Source organism: Anolis sagrei, chromosome 4 (genome assembly GCF_037176765.1).
Source record: "Anolis sagrei isolate rAnoSag1 chromosome 4, rAnoSag1.mat, whole genome shotgun sequence".
Classification (NCBI taxonomy): Eukaryota; Metazoa; Chordata; class Lepidosauria; order Squamata; family Dactyloidae; genus Anolis; species Anolis sagrei.
The window spans coordinates 82,042,414-82,063,823 of record NC_090024.1 but is presented as its reverse complement, the minus strand read 5'-3'; the positions used below and the strand labels follow the sequence as shown (position 1 = coordinate 82,063,823).

The following is a 21,410-nucleotide window of genomic DNA, read 5'->3' as shown; positions in this document are numbered from 1 at the left end:
TTGATAAGGCCAAAGCATAGGGCAAATCTGTATGTGCACAGTTACACCACTGCAGAGATTGTTAGTTTCTTCCACCACCATATAAACAAACATAGTCTTTGAATAGAGCAGTGGTTCCCAACCTTTGTTCCTCCAAGTGTTTTGAACTTCAACTCCAAGAAATCTCAGCCAGTTCACCAGCTGTTAGGAATTGTAAGAGTTTAAGTCCAAAACACCTGGAGAATCAAAGGTTGGGAACCATTTTAGTAGAGGTACAAAACTTAAGAACCAGTGAAATTTTGCTGGGGCAAACTTAAGTTTCATCTACACTGGCCATTTAATCCAGGGATCCCGAAGGCAGTAAAACACCCTGTTCTCAACCTGCAGACAGTCCAGCTGTGCCAAGACTACATCAGCCCCACAGGACCACCACATTTGCTACTGCCAGATAGTCATAGATTTCCCATTCTGCAGGGCACCTTGCTGATGGCACAGGACACCTACAATAGCCAGGAGTTCTCACAGGCCTCTGTGGCCATTTGGCAGTAGCAGTGACAGCAACACAGACCTACTCCATCCCCTGGCCCCTGCACTGATGAACACAGGGGAAAATGTGTGGTGGCAGCAGCCTGTATGGACAGTGATCTGGTCTGAATTGGTCCTGATGTCCATGCTGTGCCAAAGCCGTGATATTGCTCTGGAGCTTTAACCAGAGCAATATCACGGCCTGTGTAGACAAGTGATTACCAAGCTTTGGTCCTCAAGGTGTTTTAGACTTCAGCTCCCACAATTCCCAACAGCTGGTAAGATGACTGGGATTTCTGGGAGTTCAAGTCCAAAAAATCTAAAGGGCCAAAGATTGGGAACCACTGCATAGAGCAGTGGTTCTCAACCTGTGGGTCCCCAGATGTTTTAGCCTATAATTCCCAGAAATCCCAGTCATCTTACCAGATGTTAGGTTTTCTGTGAATTGAAGGCCAAAACATCTGGGGACCCACAGGTTGAGAACCACTGGCATAGAGGGAGAAACGGATAAGAGCACATCAGTAGGAGAAACACTGTGGTTTTCTAGTTTGTGCACAATTCCATAATATCTTTCTGTGCATTTCCTAACAGAAGAGCAACAGTCATATTCAAACCTCAGTAGAAATAATGAATTCTTATTTGACTGCATTTCCTATAATAAGCAGCTACAGAATGTGATTTCTCTATTGAGATGAAAAGATATGCTGAGCAGGCTCAGAGCCACAACCCTATATCTTCAGTACCAGAATACCAGTACTGTACTGCATAGAACTGGAACTGCAGTTTTCGGAGTTAGAAGGTTGCAGTACTGCACTGCATGGAGCAGTACAGTACTGCAACCTTCTAAGGCTGCAAACTACAACTCCATTTCCATGCAAAACTTTCTAATTCTGCAAACCATAGGGCCTGTTCCATACAAAAACACATTCCCAAGCAGCAAACACACCTCATTCCCATGCAAAACTTTAAATAGGCTCTCACCTCCAGTTCCCAAATGGGTAGAAGGAAAGAAACATCTGCAGACTGGATGGGGAATCAATGTGAAACAAGAAAAGATACTGGCAAAGATTTCAACTCAGGAAGAAACAAGCTTTGAGGTGGTGATAATAAATGAATATCGAGAATAAGGAACATTCAGGTTGGAATAAGTATACATGGCTGGCATCCTGTTGGTAAATTACATAATTGTACACATTACACAATGTTTATACTCTCAGGAGGAGAATGTAGCACTATCAGAACTAATAAAGGGACCTTTAAACTTCTCAGGCAGAGAGGTCCTGGGCCTCACTAAACTACAACCTCCAGAACTCTGCTGGAGTAATCCACAGGATGAGGCACAAAGAGTATTGCTATGGTCCCATCTACATTGCCATCTAATCCAGTTTCAGAATGCAGATTAACTGCATTGAACGTGGCTATATGGCAATGTAGACTCCTATAATTCAGTTCAGTGTGGTTCAGTTTACATTCTTGGAGTCTGCATTGACAATTATAACACTGTTCAAACTGGATTATATGGCACTATAGATGGGGCCATAGCCCTTTAGTGCAACTGGTATGCCTGGGCCAGAAGTAGTTCACTTCAATAGGCTTCGCTTTACAGTTCCTTGTATCCTCGCAAAGTCTTATAACATATCCCCTGTGGATATGGGGGTTGTACTGTATGATAGAATGATCATTGGCCAGGAAATTGTGGTCCAAACATAAATGAATGTTGTGTTGAGATTTGGGTCCCATCTACAAGTTATTTAATTATGTGCATATTTTCCAAAATCCAAAACATTTCTGATCCCAAGCATTTTGGATAAAGAATAAACAATCTGTATTTTATATAAATGCTTATATTTATATAAATATATATTTATAAATATTTTATTTATATATAAATTCTACAAATTTTTGAATGTTTATTTGATTGCCTTCACAGTTTCTTGAAATGTTTTTAAAGTAGTTGTATTTATTTATTGCCATATTTATATCTTGTCCATCTCACCTCGAAGGGGACTCAGAGCAGCACACATAAAGGCACAATTTGATAGCTTACAATACAATACATATTCAACAAATAAATATATACATCTGCATTAAAAATAATCACTAAAACAATTCAACATTAAAATTATTAAAATCACAAAATCTAATATCCAAATCTAAAGCCGTTCCTGTTATCATTGCACCATTTCACATTTTCACTCATTGCAAATTTCATATTTGGCAATTCTTGTACTCAGTTGCCATACTTGGTTACTTACAAGCTGATCCTAACTGATATGGGGGAAAGGGCAAAGATCAATGGGGACATGGGACCCAAATCCAATGTCACAGCATCCCCTTTTTGAATTCTATCAAGAGCAGCCTCTGAGAAATAGAGCAAAAGTTAGCCTTTATCTGCCACTCAACTTGCAGTGAATCATATAATATAAACTGACATACATGTTTCTTGATCAATCTCATCAGGATACTACTGTTGAATGAACATTTGTAATTTTGCTGACATTATTAAATGTTTGTGTGCATTCAAAAGAAAAAAAATCCACTGCAGTTATATTATATTCTTTGGCAAATGTATATAGTCAATTGTGATATACATGAGCTTCAGTCATATTGTATCAGCCTTGGTATGAGCTTTTCTCAATATAGTTGACCCACTTTTTTGACAACATTGCTTTAGAAGGAATTATTTTAGAACAACAAAAATGATTCCATGACAAGTGCTCTCTGGTCACTAGGTCACTGACAGCGTGTCTGAATAATCTGATAAAATATAACATCATATTAAGGGTTTAGACACTTGAGCTTTTCTTTCACCTTGGATGGAAATTCTGAGTAAATGAGCATTCAAATTGGACTGGAAAAACAAAATGGAGAAGTTAAGAAGACTTAAGCTGTATTTACTAAGAACAATGTGAAGTATAATGTGATAATGAAGACATTGACATAATTCAAGATTTTCCATAGCTTGGCTCAGGGCCCATTTACATAGCACCACATTGCACTGGTGCTGATCCAGAGAGGGGTACTCAAAATCAGTGTTGTGGGAGCTCACATGACCACCCACAAGCCACTTCAATTGGTCCACTGTATCTCAGTCCAACTCATATGTAGATTATCATACATAAGGTTTCTTTCCCAGTTCAGGGCCCTTTCACACATACAATTATAGCTCTATAGTCCACTTTCACTGCAATGGCAGCCCTCTACGGAATCCTTGGATTTGCAGTTTGTTGCTGTTGTATGCCTTCAAGTCATTCTTGACTTATGGTGACCCTAAGGTTTCTTGGAAAGATTTATTGGAATGTTTTTTGGAAAAAAATGTTCAGAGAGGGTTTGTCTTTCCTTCCTTCGAGTTGCCTAAAGTCACAAATGAGTTTCTATGACTGAAAAGGGATTCAAACACTGATCTCCAGAGTCATGGTAAAGTGTTCATACACACTACACTGGCTCTTCTTTGCATCAAACTGCAAATCCAAGGATTCTTAGGATATTGTTATGACAGTTATAGGGGAATCATAGCACAATTATTGTGTGAATAGCCCACAGGTCAAAAATGAGATGTAAATAAATGTTGAATTACATTTAACAAGTAATTCAGAGTAATCTAAGGAATGCAGCATCTGTCTGATAGGTGGTTATAGCCATGTTTGCACATTACTCTATGTAACATTATTTTTGTTCCTGGGTTTTAAATGTCATTTTCTTTTGGGAAAGGGATGACCTTTGAAATCATAAACTTTTGGAAAACCACTATATCGAAACCCATTTAGAAGTTTGACCTTTTGGAAATTAATTGGCATTCAACCCATTTGGAAAATCATAACCTTTTTGTAATGTATGATCTTCCTGAGAAGAGCTAAAAACTCATTTGAGTGAATATTCTCTTTAGTGGTAAACATCCACTAGTATTCTTGCAAGGCTATTTAGGTTTCTCAGTTGTTAGATTGATATACCTGGTTAATGGTTATCTCTTTGAATGGTTAGGAACAAAGATTATGCCAATGCACAAAATATATAGCAGATCTTCAGTTTCCCAAAAAACATCTACTGTCCCATGAAATGGATTTTGTTTTAAATCATGCTCTCAAGAGACAAGAGAAGTAGACTTTGTTAAAAGGAACGTAGTTGGTTTACTAACAAACGTCATGTATTCAGCATACAAGTACATTCCTTATTAGTTGAAAGTTTGAACAGTAAGTTATCTAAGGCATTTCTGTCTTATGTCTAATGCATAACAAACACTAACAATACAATACAATACAATACTGACTGAACACTAAAATTGGGTCTCAGTCTGAATAATCCCAGATCTGATCACATGGTCTGCAGTCCCTCCCACAACCTCAAACAACATAGAGTTAAAGAAGCTATATACCAATTCACACATATACAATATAGTAAGCAATCTGAATTATATACATGACTAATAACTAGTATAGGAGGCTTGTAGAAGGTTACTCTTTCCAACATTTCCTAATTGGTTCTATCATGGAACATGGAAATTTGACATTTTGGGGTAACTTTTCCTCTTTGTTCCTACAGTTAAGTCAAAGGCCTACGGTGGAAGAGTTGCGTGAGAGGAAAATTCTCATCCGCTTTAGCGATTACGTGGAAGTGGCAGATGCTCAGGACTATGACAGGCGGGCCGATAAACCATGGACACGGCTCACAGCTGCTGACAAAGTAAGGAGGAGGAGCTTAGAGGGAAGTGGTCCTCAGGTTGAACACTGCTCTAAAATAGGGCAAACTCTGTGTGTAAATTGTTATATTTCTTTGTGGGTATTTTCTGTGAAGGAGAAATATCTGTACCTGCCCTAACTGTTGAGATTCCTGGACAGGAGTGCTTGCAAGGGAAATGATGGGAGCAACTCGTTGGCACTTCTTCTCAAAGGAGTATTGAGAGTTCAGAGCGAGTTTCAGGTTCTCACCACTAAGATCTCCCCTTTTGCCACTCTATTGTACCCTAACTTTGATTTTAAAAAGAACCATTCCCTTCTTTGAGTAGGGCAAGGAAATAGCAGCAATCAGGAGTGGCTGGTCCTCTGAGGTGGCATTCGTGCTTTTCCCTTCTCTGTGGAATGACCCTTGATGTATTCACTGGTCATATCAAAATCCATAATTTGGCTCTCCCTTAACCAGCCCTCAACTTATACATGAGATCAACTTATACATGCTGTGTGAAGAAGCACTTATTTTTTATGTATCCTAAATCTTCATTCAGCTTCATTACTTGACTCCAAGTTCCAGTCTGATGAAAGGAGGAGAAAAGAAATTGGATATAAAATTCCTCCACACTATGCATGATTTAGTAGACCTCTCCTTTGACTTGCCCTTGTTTCTCAAGCTTATCAGACTAAAATAAGCAGCACAGGAGATAATGTCATGACGGGATGTGACAAATCATTCAGTGTTTGTTTGCTACCAGAAGAGGTTGTGTGCACTGTTCCGGTTGGTTCACTTTCCTTGCCCCATTTTGCAGTTAGTGATGTGCCTGCTCCTATTTGTGAACATCTTTTATCATGTCTTGGAAAAAAGTCAAGCTGACAGTGTTCCCAAAAGGAGCCATTTAATTTCACTTGGTATTTGTCATTTGCTTGCCAAATAAGATGAAACTTGTGCCCCCAATAAATATGACGGCTACAAGGCTACCATTTTCATGGCCACATAGCTTATTGCAAACAACTTTTTAAAGCAGTGGTTTCCAACCTTTTTTGACCAGGGACCACTCTCCAACATTAGTACCAAAAGGGTTGCGAATCTGGTTTTGGTCAACTTTAGATTGGGTTTGGTTATTCAGAAAACTGCATTGGATAAACCACATCAGCTTTAGTTTCTGATACAGAACATTTGCCATCCAGTAGTCGTAATCTGCTCGCCCACAAAAAACCGTGTTTAATAATCTAGAAGTGATATAGTCTATCCAGTGCAATTTTCTGAATCAGCCCACCAAATAACCCCAGGAACAGGCCTAAAAATGAAGACACACAAAAAAATTTTTTTGGTTGGGCTGTTATTTTCCGTGGATTGTGTTAACACTCATGTAAAAAGAAAAGAAAGGGAGGGGAGGGGGCAGAGGTCGAAAAAAATACAAAAAGCGGAGCTCGAGACCCAAGAAACTGTGCCTAACAGCTTTCTGATGCACTTTATCTCATCCCTCAGTTGAGAACAGCCTCATTATTTATCCCACCCGAGTCTCTAAATACAGCACTTTATTTATCTGCCTCACCCACAGGTTTTTAAATTTGACCTAGCTCGCCCTTGTCTAAATTCTTGTACTTTTTTAATACTCTGTTTTATTATGTTAACATTACTATCTTATTGTTTTATTAGGTTATTGTATAAGCATTTTTATTTGATGTTGTCATGAGTCTTGTATGTATTTTATTTTGATTTATTATGATTATTTGGGCTTGGCCCCATGTTAGCCACCCCGAACCCCCTTGGAGAGAGGGAGGCAGGGTATTATTATTATTTCTCTGGCCTCCACTCCATGGGCACATAGCCACAGGGTAAGGGGCATGATCCATGGGGCATTGCAATTGTGTAGTAACGGTAAGGCCATGGACCATATTTTAGTTCTTGCGGACCACTGCTTGTCCACGGACCACAGATTGGGAACCAATGTTTTAAAGTATATTTTCCCCATTTAATGCAAAGAGAGGCATACAACAACCGTATCCCATTGGCATATACTCAGTTTCTGAGACTCTTTGAACACGATTCCAGATGGGTTCTATCACATTATGTTTTTCCCATTCTGTCAATAATCCGTTACAATCCATCTGCAAAACATTGCAGAAACAGAACAATTGCACATGAGATTCTAATCATGGTTTTTAAATTTAATACGGTTCTGAGACACTGTTTTTACATGTGATCATAAAATCAATATGCATTCCGCCAGTTAAAATTTCACTAGGACAGTAGTTCAAGACTTCTAGGTTAGGTTAGCTCTCTGCACAATATTAGAAAATAAAAAGTGATATAGGGAGGCATTTGGACAGATTGGGAGGAGCCAGTACTGTGATGCGTCAAAGCACAGTATTCTCAAAACGTAAGAATCTCGTGTGATGGGGTCAGTATGCATCCAGTCCTTTAAAAATATACTAGATGAATACTGATAAAAACAGAGCATATCCCAATGTGATAAGGTCCCTAGATTTGCATACTTGGAGAACTATTGATTTGTGGGATTTGCTCCTTCTTATACACATATAGATTCCAATCGTAGTTGTAGAGACCAGAGTTCAAAGCCCTGCTCAGCCATGGCAACCCACTGGATGATCTTGGCCAAGTTGCTCGCTCTCACTCACTCACTCTCAGAGAGAGGCAGTGGAAAAACTATTCTGAGTAAATATCATCAAGAAAAATCCACCTTAGGATTACTGTACACCTCAAATTACTTGAATTACTTGAAGGCACAAAATAGCATTAGCTGAAACATATAGAATCATAGAATCATAGAATCAAAGAGTTGGAAGAGACCTCATGGGCCATCCAGTCCAACCCCCTGCCAAGAAGCAGGAATATTGCATTCAAATCACCCCTGACAAATGGCCATCCAGCCTCTGCTTAAAAGCTTCCAAAGAAGGAGCCTCCACCACACTCCGGGGCAGAGAGTTCCACTGCTGAACGGCTCTCACAGTCAGGAAGTTCTTCCTCATGTTCAGATGGAATCTCCTCTCTTGTAGTTTGAAGCCATTGTTCCGCGTCCTAGTCTCCAAGGAAGCAGAAAACAAGCTTGCTCCCTCCTCCCTGTGGCTTCCTCTCACATATTTATACATGGCTATCATATCTCCTCTCAGCCTTCTCTTCTTCAGGCTAAACATGCCCAGTTCCCTAAGCCGCTCCTCATAGGGCTTGTTCTCCAGACCCTTGATCATTTTAGTCGCCCTCCTCTGGACACATTCCAGCTTGTCAATATCTCTCTTGAATTGTGGTGCCCAGAATTGGACACAATATTCCAGATGTGGTCTAACCAAAGCAGAATAGAGGGGTAGCATGACTTCCCTAGATCTAGACCCTATGCTCCTATTAATGCAGGCCAAAATCCCATTGGCTTTTTTTGCCGCCACATCACATTGTTGGCTCATGTTTAACTTGTTGTCCACGAGGACTCCAAGATCTTTTTCACACGTACTGCTCTCAAGCCAGGTGTCACCCATTCTGTATCTTTGCATTTCATTTTTTCTGCCAAAGTGGAGTATCTTGCATTTGTCACTGTTGAACTTCATTTTGTTAGTTTTGGCCCATCTCTCTAATCTGTCAAGATCGTTTTGAATTCTGCTCCTGTCCTCTGGAGTATTGGCTATCCCTCCCAATTTGGTGTCGTCTGCAAACTTGATGATCATGCCTTCTAGTCCTTCATCTAAGTCATTAATAAAGATGTTGAACAGGACCGGGCCCAGGACGGAACCCTGCGGCACTCCACTTGTCATTTCTTTCCAAGATGAAGAGGAAGCATTAGTGAGCACTCTCTGTGTTCGTCCACTTAACCAATTACAGATCCACCTCACCGTAGTTTTGCCTAGCCCACATTGGACTAGTTTCCTTGCCAGAAGGTCATGGGGGACCTTGTCGAAGGCCTTACTGAAATCCAGGTACGCTACATCCACGGCATTCCCCGCATCTACCCAGCTTGTAGCTCTATCGAAGAAAGAGATCAGATTAGTCTGGCATGACTTGTTTTTGATAAATCCATGTTGACTATTAGCGATGACTGCATTTGTTTCTAAGTGTTTGCAGACCGCTTCCTTAACAATCTTTTCCAGAATCTTGCCCGGTATCGACGTGAGGCTGACTGGACGGTAGTTGTTTGGGTCGTCCTTTTTTCCCTTCTTGAAGATTGGGACCACATTGGCCCTCCTCCAATCTGCTGGAACTTCTCCCGTTCTCCAAGAACTCTCAAAGATGGTTGCCAATGGTTCCGAAATGACTTCCGCTAGTTCCTTCAATACTCTGGGGTGTAGTTGATCTGGCCCTGGGGACTTGAACTCATTAAGAGCGGCCAGGTATTCCTGGACGACTTCTTTCCCAATTTGGGGTTGGATGTCCTCCAATCCCCCATCCACTCCATCTTGCTGAGGTTGAAGACTCTCTTTTTGTGAGAAGACCGAGGCAAAGAAGGCATTAAGTAGTTCTGCCTTTTCCCTATCCCCTGTCAGCATTGCCCCATCTTCTCCTCGAAGAGGTCCTATCGCCTCCTTGTTTTTCCTTTTTCTACTGACATAAGAATAGAAGCCCTTTTTATTGTTTTTAATGTCCCTGGCAAGTCTGAGCTCGTCAAATTTGTGCAGCTCACAGACTGTCTGGGTTTTTTGAGAGATGGGGGAATCTCTCATGTAATCCTTGGACTCCCTACACCTCTATGTTCAAATTTTAAATTTTGGTTGCAAAATGTAATTTTGTGGTGGAAAATTACTGTGGGGGCAGTGTTTTGAGTTCAAATGCTGTTTGGGAACAGGAAGCCATCCCTAAAGGCCAAGGAATCATCTTGGAAATTGTCTGGAAATGACAAAAACATGAAAATGGTGGCAGTGTATCCCATACTGGTTAGCAAAAATTGTCCTACTACCTGCCATCCATGCTTATCCCTGATGTAAAGGTTTTGGGTGCATGATAAATTTAACAAACTTGACCAAACTATGGATATATTTCAGAAGGTGTGTTGTGTTGTTCTCTGGAAAACTACTAATCTAGAAGGAGATCTTGGAAACATTACTAATTTAGGCTACTGTTCCCCACATCTGACCTGCCTCTTGGAGTTGCAGTCCAAAAATGTAACATTTCTAAGCTCTTTCTGGAAGGCATTGTTATTTTGCATGAGTTGCTGATCATTTCCACTTTCTCGCTGCAGGCATCATTAGGGTCTTTCTGTTGACAATTTGGAAAGTGACTGCCATTACAGTTCTTCACAGATGCCTAAAGCATGCTTGTTTTTTTTGCCATTTGCAGGCCGCCATACGCAAAGAGCTCAACGAATTTAAAAGCACTGAAATGGAAGTTCATGAATTAAGCAGGCATTTAACAAGGTGAGACAAAACTTTTTTAACAAAAAAAAGAACACTTATGATTAATGCTGTGTTCCATCATGAGCCTAAATCCAGTCCTTCATCCCAACTAAAGTGGACCCATTGAACCAATTGTTGAGTTAATGGGTCTGCTATACTTGGGATTATATTATTATTATTATTATTAACTTTATTTGTACCCCGCTAGCATCTCCCGAAGGACTCGATGCGGCTTACACGGGCCGAAGCCTCAAAACACAATACAATAGAAAACATAACACAACAATAAGCAAGCAAATCAAAACAATTAAGCAAAATAACCACAATGAACAATACATCAAGACACTATTAAAACTGGTTCGGCCAGCGCAATGGGGTACAGAGTTAAAAGTGCTGAGATGGCAGGAGGAACGTAGGATTAAGTGCGGTGTGCAGCAACATTAGTTGTGCTAAAGTGCATCTGGGACTTGGGATGGGGATTCCTAATCTGCGAAGGCACATCGGAATAGCCAAGTTTTTAGGTTCCTTCTGAAAACCGCTAGAGTAGGGGCCTGACGAAGCTCTTTTGGAAGGGCATTCCAAAGTCGGGGGGCCGCCACAGAGAAGGCCCTGTCCCGCGTCCCCACCAAGCGCGCTTGCGACGTCGGTGGGATCACGAGCAGGGCCTCCCCAGATGACCGGAGCGAGCGTGTGGGTTCGTAGATGGAGATGCGGTCACGCAGGTAGGGTGGTCCCAAACCGTTCAGGGCTTTGTAGGTGAGCACCTGCACCTTGAATTGGGCTCGGAAAATAAATGGCAGCCAGTGGAGCTCCTTGAACAAGAGGGTTGACCTCTCTTGATAATGAGCTCCAGTTAGCATCCTGGCTGCTGCCCGCTGGACCAATTGTAGTTTCCGAGCCGTCTTCAAGGGCAGCCCCACGTAGAGCGCATTGCAGTAATCCATTCTAGAGGTGACCAAGGCGTGGACCACCCCGGCCAGATCCGCCTTCACGAGGTACGGTCGCAGCTGGCGCACAAGTCTCAGTTGTGCAAAGGCCCTCCCGGATACCGCCGACACCTGAGCCTCAAGTGTAAGCGAAGAATCCAAGAGGACACCCAAACTGCGGACCTGTGGCTTCAGGGGGAGTGTAACCCCGTCCAACACAGGTTGCCACCCTATACCCCGATCCGGTTTACGATCGACCAGGAGGACCTCTGTCTTGTCGGGATTGATCTTCAGCTTGTTCTTCCTCATCCAGATCGACACAGCGGCCAGGCACTCGTCCAGCACTCGAGGAGCCTCCTTGGAATTAGGTGGAAAGGAGTAGTAGAGTTGCGCGTCATCCGCATAAAGATGGCACCCAACTCCAAAACTCCGGATGACCTCTCCCAGCGGTTTCATGTAGATGTTGAAGAGCATGGGAGACAAGATAGAGCCTTGCGGGACCCCACAGGTCAAAGGCCAGGGGTCCGAGCAGGCGTCTCCCAGCTTCACCATCTGGGAGCATCTCCCAGCTTCACCATATGCAACCCTGATCATTAAAAAAAAATAGTCTCTATTCCAATTAGTGGTTTGTGTCATTAAAGCTGAACATCCAGGGACCAAGAGGCTATGGAGCACATTTTATATAGAAAGCACCTTTGTATACCTATCTCCACGCAAGAGGATGGGGTTGAATAATTCAAGTATGCAAGCTTATTGTCATATTTATACACTAAAGCTTGTAAAATTTTACTTCTGTTCTCAGAACTCCTCAATCAGTTATGGCCATTAGCTATGCTTACTGGGAATTCTGGGAGTTCTGATCCATGTAAACTAACTTTGCCAAGTTCTAGCAAATGCAGCTCATTATATGAGCTGAATAGAGCTCTCCAGAACCATTCCTGCCTCAACACATAGATGGCCTACACACATGTAATGCATATGTAAAGTTTTGGGTTGTTCTATAACAGTGGTTCTCAACCTGTGGATCCCCAGATGTTTTGGCCTTCAACTCCCAGAAATCCTAACAGCTAGTAAACCGGCTGGGATTTCTGGAGTTGTAGGCCAAAACATCTGGGGACACACAGGTTGAGAACCACTGTTCTATGGGAACCTTCGACCACTAGCTTCCAGTATGTTCATGTTTCAAATTCATATGGAAGTGAAGCGTAAATGAAGCTCATCGACCAGGCAGCTTCTTTATCAACCATTCTAATGGTCTCTTTATTGCTACAAAAAAGACACAGAATGTACTTGGGAGACAGTCATCCTTTTAAGCAAACTCTCAGTAAGTACTCATCATAAAATCATTAGGAAGGTAATGATCTCTTATGAGTAATGCATTTTCTCCAGCATAATCTCTGAATCATTGCTTTTCTTGCCTGGCAGATAAATTAGTTCTTGTGAGAGTGAAACAAATCTTGTGTCAAAGAAGATGTGATTGGAGAATAAAGTTTTGCTGACCTTGTGCAGTGTAGCTCATAAAAGCACACAGTAGATTTATCTTCATCTGGTTTTCTGATAATTGGTCATTATTTGCATTGAGGTCATCAAAGATGGTTGCAATGACTTTAGATTATATATCGCCACCCCAAGAACAGAGTTTAGTGGTTACCCTCTCTCTTTCCCATCCTGCTTAATGGGAAACGATTCCCAGATCTTTCCCAGATCTTTCTCTTTCTCTTTCTCTCTCTCTCTCTATCTCTATCTATCTTCCATAATGTAACAAAATCCACAAAGCAGCTCCAAAGCATAAAATAAATAATGCAAGTTATCAAAGTTTCACCGGTCTCTTCATCAGGCAAGGTGTAAGAAATCATACAAGAGAAGAAAGATAATTATGTTAGAGTTTCAGGGCTATATATATTTTTTGTAAGATGTGACTCTGTGGTCACATGACCTTTCTTCTCCTGCATAATTTTTAATATCTTTGCAGTTTCTCAAGTTGCTCCTGACACAAAAAAAAAAATTCAGAACAACAGGAAAATAGAAATGCTATATGATTATGTAAATATGTGAATGCATGGCAGGAATCAACAAAATCTCAGCAGCAGTTGCAGACATAAGCTGATACATTGAACATAGGCATACACAAAACATTCCCTTGTACCAATGTGCCTATAAGATGGAGGTTCCATATGGCTTTCCAAACCGATTTCAGTTTGGATTAAAGCAAGTTTGTGTGGCAATAACAGGGTAAAACTGCCCTCAGTGTAGATTCAAACTTTGTTGGCCTCATTCTGATTTTGAGTGCAGTGCTCCCTCGCTACTTCGTGGTTTGCTTTTTGCAGACTCGCTGTTTTATGGGTTTTTGCCTCCCAGTTTATGAATGGTTGCCATTGCCCAGAGTGGCATTCTAATCCCACCTCCTGCCAACGATGGAGTGTGGAAGTGGGTTTCACTCTCCCCCTCTGGAGAGAGGCAGCCAGTCAAGAGAGATTGCAAAGCAAAGCAGAGATAGCTAGCAAAAAAAAAATGTGGTGCTTTTAAATCTCTCCTCACTTCTGCCTCACCCTCAGAACGCAATATACCTATATAGCGTTCCTACTTCACGTATTTTGACTTTTTGCAAGTGGTCCTGGAACGTAACACCCGTGATAAGTGAGGAAACACTGTATTTCAACTGTCCTGACCTGGACCCAACAAATCTATCACAAGTCATGCACTAAACATTGCTGAAAACTAACTGCACTACCAAAATCTGTTTCTCTGTGTTAAAAGTATATTTGTGTTGATATTAACAGTATCCTCCCAATGTTCACCTCTTTTCATTTTAGGTTTCATAGACCATAAAAACTGAGTGTTCCACCATCTTCAAGACGTAACTGAAAAGAACCGCAAGTGCTGGTACTGCTCATCTCTCCATTGTGTACAATGTAAATCTCCTGAACTGCCTTTTTAAAATAAAGTTTAAAACAAGGTTTTCCTCTACCGGGTAGAACTATGCCATAAAACCTGTTGGCACAACATTCAGCAACTCAAACCACCCAAGGCAAGAATCATGCCAAAAGATGGCACTTATATTTAAAACAGTGCTGTGTGGATTCCTTCATATGCACCCAAGACCTGCCATTCATTCATGCCGTCTTTTCTTCATTGACCTGCTAACTCACTCCAGGCATTTTTTCCACCGGACTCCAAAGAACGCTGAAGCCCTTGGTGTCATCTTGGGCATAAACACATTAGATAAAAGCTCAAACAAGGCCTGTCATTCTTCTGGGACAGTATTTCTACCGAGCACTTCTTTCTGTCTGAGAGCACCTTAGAAAGATGAGAACGGGTACAGAGAGCCACTCTGAGGAATCTACCTGCCTTTGACAATTTTCAAGAATCATCCCTGGAGGATCTTTGGCTCGCTGTCAACTTTTGGTTTTGTGAGGAAAACCCAAGGAGGATTCTTCATCATCCATCTCACTCAGTGGACTCCTTCGCTGCAGAAAGCAATTTTTGAAAATACTCCAGCTACAGGGATTCTTCGTAACCCTTTACCTTTGCCATGAGAACAGGATGGGCTGCCTTTTACTTGGTTTGGGTTGAAGCTGTCATTTTTCTCTGTGTGGCGTGGCAGCTCTACAGATATGGCACACCAACCTTCTGTGGATGTTCCCAAGCCTCCTCCAAGTTCCTCCAGCAGCGCTGGACTACAACTCTCATAAAACACTAGCCAACTCTGGAGTTGTAGTCCAACACAGCTGGAAATCATTAGGCTGGAGGAAGTTGCAGGAAGGTTCAAGGCAGAGACATAAGGTCAAGATAATGGTAGGGTCAAATTTTACTTTGTATGCATGATCCTTTTTTTTAAAAGAAAAAGCAGGGACTTCTGTTAAGTAGAACACTACCTGTTGTAAATAACAAAATATGCTTTTATGAGTGGTTCAGCATAATGCTGATAACCAAAGCACTTGGTAAAAAACTAGAGATGGGATTGTCTTTCAGTTTATTTGTTCCCCCCTCCCTTCCCCCAAGATACTGATTCCCCTCTTAACTAACTGATCCTAGCACATTAGAAAGCATTATGGATCCAATCCTTCAAAGCACTTTGACTAATCCCACCAGCATCGGTCATATGAAGCATATCTGAGTATGCCTCATGGCCACAAACCTCATCCTCTCTCAGCAACTAAGCCCTTATCTACATAATCCTAAGTCAGTGGTTCTCAACCTGTAGGTCCCCAGATATTTTGGTCTTCAACTCCCAGAAATTCTAACAGCTGGTAAACTGGCCAGGATTTCTGGGAGTTGTAGGCCAAAATACCTGGTGGCCCACAGGTTGAGAACTACTGTCCTAAGTTGTTATGATGATCATAACTCAAGGTTGTGTCTTCTCCAATACTGATAGAAGCTTAATAATACTTGGTCCAAAATGAGTCATACTTAAATTACAACCATTCTTAAATAAAACATTCCTGATTTGATTGTTTTCCCCAATTTAATGCATTGTGATCTTCAGGATGATGCAGGGTCATTAGTCTGAATCCTATTTGTCAGCCCAGCTATAGGAGACCCATTGAATCTATTGTTGAACAATGTGCCAATGCGTATGTAAATTCTACTCATTTGTATAGGTGTGCTCTAGCAGACATTACTAATAGGATTCAGGCCAATAGATGAAACACATTCAATATGCAGGTTTGAGTCTGCTTCTTGCTCTGTAGTAAGTGTACGCAGCCCCGTTCTAGATTGGACTCAGTGCATGCAAATGAAGATTTAAATCTTCCCCACCTGCTTTTTTAAATATAAAAGTGGGAAAAGGGAATTTTAGCGGGGAGGGGGGAACCCACCAGTGATAACAGCTTGTTGTCTTTCCCCTACATGCATATACTGAGTCAATTCTGATTGAGGCAACAAAGGGCTTCTTAAACTGTGAGTATTGATCCCAAATACAGTTCTCTTACCTCAATATTGGGGTCCTAAAAAATTGGCAACAGCAAAAGGTTTCTGAACATCACCTAATAGCTGTTTTAGACATTTGCATGAATCTGTTATGCAGTGTTTATAGTGGACCCTGCAGAAGATGCTTCAGCTGTACTTTATAAAACAAAAAATTATAAAAAGAAAGCCTTGCAAATGCCAATTTTTCATTAGTAAATGTTTTATTTTTATACCTGTTTTATATACCAATATACTTGGGGTCACATAAAAGTTTCTCAGATTGAAAGAGATCATGAGTGGAAAAGTTTAAGAAGCCCTGCTCTAGACTAAGGAAAATAAGGCCTATAGTGCACACTATGGTTGAATTGTATTGTTTGAAGTAGAGTAGACCTATAAAATGAATGGGATTAGCATATGTCTTGATGCCATTCAAGATTTGATTGAGAGTTTCTACTCCACTTTGAACTAACTAGTAGTATTAAGATCTATGTATTCAACAGAACATGTAATTTGACTTCAATCTGGATCCAACCCACAGTAGTGATAATGAGTGCTGATTTGCTTTGGAAAAATTGTTCAGCAAAGCACTGCTTTTCTTTTACAGCAGAATAGCTGGCAACCTACATTTTCCTCGCCACATGAAAAATCTCAACATAGAGTTGCATTCAAAGAAAGGCAAACTGTATCATATTGTGACTACTTGAGCTACAAAACCCCTGGTTGGCTATTCACCTAAGTGGGCCAGTGGGATGTTATGTACTGCAGGCACTGAGTAGGTTTTGGCCATAGAATTCCCTCAACCAGCATTGCTAGAGGGATATTGGTTATTGCAAAGGGGCTTTTCTGTGATCTGATCAAGAGGATGACCTCTCTGACCATTGTGGGCACTTACAGATACTGAACCGGAAAACAGGGACCTTCACTATTTCAGAATCCAAGAATGTGAGTCTTAGAGTAACCACATTTGTTCAGATTTCCCGGCTTTTAACCATGTTTCTCCTACACCCTGAAGATGATGGCCAACATCTTGTACTGAGATCATAATTGCAGAACTCTATCATCATGGTTATGACTAGTGATACCTGCTCCCAAACTACCTTTGCACCCTGGCAAAGCATTTCTGAGGTGATGGAGATCAGTACACCAAAAATGACAGCTGTCACCTTCTTAGCACATTTACTATGAATGGTGCCATTGCTGTGATTGTAAATGCCCCTGAAACCCACCTTGAAATCCAGCCAACTGCACAAAAGGGTGGAATTTTGTGGCACTGAACAACGTGCTGAAGGATGATGTATCCAGCCCTTTACTTCCAGCAAGTCTTGATGTACTGCGCAGTTGGGACAAGACCCTACAATGGTCCCTTCTTCTATTTCCTGCACTATGGATCATTGGTAGGAAGGAGTGCACTTGTCATCCTTGAATATCCTCCTCACCAACACTGCAGAATTTGTCCCTCAGCGTGGCTGGCTGGATTTTAAAGTTGGCTTGGAAAATCAGAGTGAGAGACAGAGCGTAACCACAACATTGTGGCTACATGCCTTCTACTGAATCTTGTCTTGAAAATCTCTTGGGGTTCTGACACCAATGCATCCCACAGCCATGAGAGCATTTGGACATAATTTCCCAGCACTCTGATCTCCAGCACTTCAGAAACACTTCGGTTGGGACACTATCAAGTGTCATCAGTTACGACATTATAAGTCCATTTTACTTATTATGGAGCCCCTGGTGGCAGAGTAGGTTAAACCGCTGAGCTGCTGAACTTGTTGATTGAAAGGTCACAGGTTCGAATCCAGAGAGTTGAGTGAGCTCCCAGTGTTAGCCCCAGCTTCTGCCAGCCTAGCAGTTCGAAAACATGCAAATGTGAGTAGATCAATAAGTACCGCTCCAACGAGAAGGTAACAGCACTCCATGCAATCATGCCGGCCACATGATTTTGGCGGTATCTATGGACAATGCCAGCTCTTTGGCTTAGAAATGGAGATGAGCACCACCACCCAGTCAGACATAATTAAACTTAATGTCAGGGGAAAACCTTTACCTTTACTTTAAGTCCGTTTTACAATATTGTAACAGCTGAACAGGATGCCAGCTAATGTTTGAGTGTAACTTGTAGGTCTCTCTTACTGATGCCTAAAGAAAACCGCAATCAGCTCAGAATTATCCAATGGGAAAGGACTTCTCATCTCAACAGCTTTTATGTAGTACTATTTTACAATATCTTCCATTTGGCAATATTTATGGAGTAGCATGCCAGAGTCATAACCCAGGCATTTTTATGAGTCTGTTGTTAAACGTAGCTCCAAAGTATTGACATGATGAATTTGTGTCTTCCAATTAAAACAAAAATTAAAAGCTACAGACTATGCCAGTAAAACTTTGTCTGGAATGATATAGTAAAACATAAACTCATATTTTAAAAGTTTATAAAGTTATGTTTACTGGCTCTTAAATGTATTTGTTGTTAATGCATACAAGCAACAGCTCCATCAATTATAGTGAAACTCCATGAATTATCATGAAAGATTATTTTATAGGAAGGAATGTTTAGGAAGTATGCCAGCTATTCTGCTGTAATTGGGGCAGTGACGTAATTTGGCTCAAGGAAATAGAGGTTTATCCCCTCTGTATTTCAGCACAGATTAATTTTTGCATAAGCTGCTAGTTAACATTTTAGATCAACTCTGCATTCTTCATTTTGAGTCTAGGGGTCTATGCTATTGAGAGCATTTTCATGACACAACTTTAAAAAATCATTTCAAGATATGGTATTCAATCCAGAGATATCCACATGCATATCTGAAACTCATGATAATTGTTGAATGTGTCCATTTTTGCTCTACATCAAGATACCACTACCCTGGGTTAGAGGTGGATAGCTAGAATATATTTTCATTGTATCCATTGGCACATTTGGAAATAGATCTATGGGTCTAGTTTGCCATTTTGAACCAGCTTCCGTGTCAACATAAAGTGGGATGCATGGCCTTGTATAACAGGAGCACAGGATTTCCTGCTTTTTGGCACAGTCGGATCCCAAATAGCTTGTGTATGCACAAATACGTTCTGAATGATCTATGTTTATGTCATAATCAAAGTACTGCTGCACCTGTTCTGCAAAGAAGGAAGAAATGAATGGAATTATGCGTCCTTTCCGATGTAAAATGATGGTATTTCCAGATGCTTCTATATCAAAATTGGCTTACTTCTCAGGCTTGCATATGGTGTGTTCTTTCTGGAGCACAAGCAGTCAGCTAAATACCATGTTGTTCCTCCTACATAATTCTCAGATGGCCAAAAACTCTTTAAATTCTGAATGCAAATCTTCCCCCCACTAAAATCTGGGCAAAAGTACTGTTTTCCAGGTGCTTTGGTCCCATTCAACAGGATTTGCGTAGGAGGCCTTTCATTTCTTTGACAAAGAAAGCCTCTTGTTTCTGGCACTCGCAGTGAACTTTTGCATTTATCTGAAATACCCTTCTGTTGTTCGCAATTATTGTTATTTACATACAGATGAAAGTGATTGCACACACCCCTGCTTCCTTTATTTTTTGAATGAAACATTCCCCACACAATATTTGTAAAAGGGCCGTGCTTACAAAGGGCACAGATGTTATAGTAGGAAATGGCGAACACGGTTGCAAATTATTTCCACATCCCACTCATTTATCCAGCTTAATTTTGTTGTTGTGCGAACGCAAAGGCAAAGAAAGGAGACAAGGGTTACTTGCTTGTGCATTTCAGCTTTCTTGGAACCAGTGCATTTTCCAGTTAACTTTTCAAGTCAAGTGTATGTACATAGTTTTGTCTTTGTATAGGAGTGAATGTGGTGACAGTCAAGCCTGTGATCTTCCAGTATTGTAATTTAACAGATTATGGCTGTATGGAATACAAAAAGAAAATGTAAATACCTAGAGGAAACACTACAACTGAAATCTCTACATCCTAAGGTTTTGTACATATTGAAACTGCATGGTATTTAAATTGTCTCGGATGTATGCAGTTTCTTAAAAAAAGAATTTTAAAAGAAAAGAAATGTCCTGGTCTTGTTTCTTTCATCAGTTGTGCCTTTGCAGTAAAGAGGAGAAGAATTTCACTTAGAGTAAAAAAAAACTGTTTATTGTAAGAATTTATAGCAGGCATGGGCAAACTTTTGAACTTGGGGGGCCGCATGGTGGGCCAAAGCAGGGTGGGCAGGCCAGGAGGAAGTGGGTCTCCCCCCATGTCCCCTCCCTGCCCTTTCCTCCTCTTCCTCTTTTCTTTCGGAGGCAGAAAGTGAAGGAAAGACGGGAAACATTTGGATCCCAAAATGGTTAGACTTCGTCAGGATGAGATGGTGGAGAGGAGAGAAAAGGTATATCCATTAGACCCCATATTGCCTACTCCTCATATAGCATCCTAGAATCCTATTTATTTATTTATGTACTATATTTATATCCTGCCTTTCTCGACCCCAAAGGGGACTCACGGCAGCTTACAACAGAGGCAATAATTCAATTCCTTAAAACAATTCAACAGTAAATAAACGTTCAGTTAAAAATGTAAGCAAGATTAAAAACAATTAAAATATAAACATTACCACTTTACTGCTATCCTAGAGCTGGAAGAGACCCCCAAGGGCCATCTAGTCCAACCCCCTGCCATGCAGGAAGGCACAATCAAAATACTCCCAATAGACAGCCTCTGCAAAAAAGCCTCCGGAGAAGGAGACTCCAACACACTCCCAGGCAGCCTATGTCACCCACCAACAGCTCTTACTCTCAGGAAGTTCTTCCTAATATTTTCAGTGGAATCTCTGTGCCATTTGAACTCATTGCTCTCTTGTGCCCTGGTCTCTAGAGCAGTAAAAAGTCAGTTTTCCCCTTCCTCTACCTCAATGGAACAACCTTTGAAAACTTGAACGTGGTTCTCATGTTTCCTCTCTAGCTTCTCTTCTCCCAGTTAAACATCCCCCAAGAGGAAAGCAGGAAGAAAAAAAGGGAGGGAGTGAGAGTAGGGATGGAGGGAGGATGGAAGAGGGAGATAAGGAAGGAAAGGAAGGAGGATGGAAAGAGAGGAGGGA

The 21,410-nt window shown here is 41.2% G+C and overlaps 1 protein-coding gene across 7 annotated transcripts in view; it reads left to right on the top strand.

Moving 5' to 3' along the window:
• The window catches only part of PHACTR1 (phosphatase and actin regulator 1), a 320,720-nt gene extending 300,336 nt beyond the window's left edge, over positions 1-20,384 (top strand). For 5 of the 7 annotated variants that reach the window (XM_060774826.2, XM_060774825.2, XM_060774828.2 and 2 more), the window contains 3 exons: positions 5,044-5,184; positions 10,456-10,532; positions 14,251-20,383. In XM_060774826.2, coding sequence (XP_060630809.2) covers positions 5,044-5,184; positions 10,456-10,532; positions 14,251-14,266 — 234 coding nt within the window. In that variant the 3' untranslated portion in view covers positions 14,267-20,383. Of the gene's footprint in view, positions 1-5,043; positions 5,185-10,455; positions 10,533-14,250 lie in introns of all 7 variants that reach the window. The other 2 variants (XM_060774824.2, XM_060774827.2) reach the window with 1 other exon arrangement.
• Positions 20,385-21,410: the final 1,026 nt, after the last annotated feature.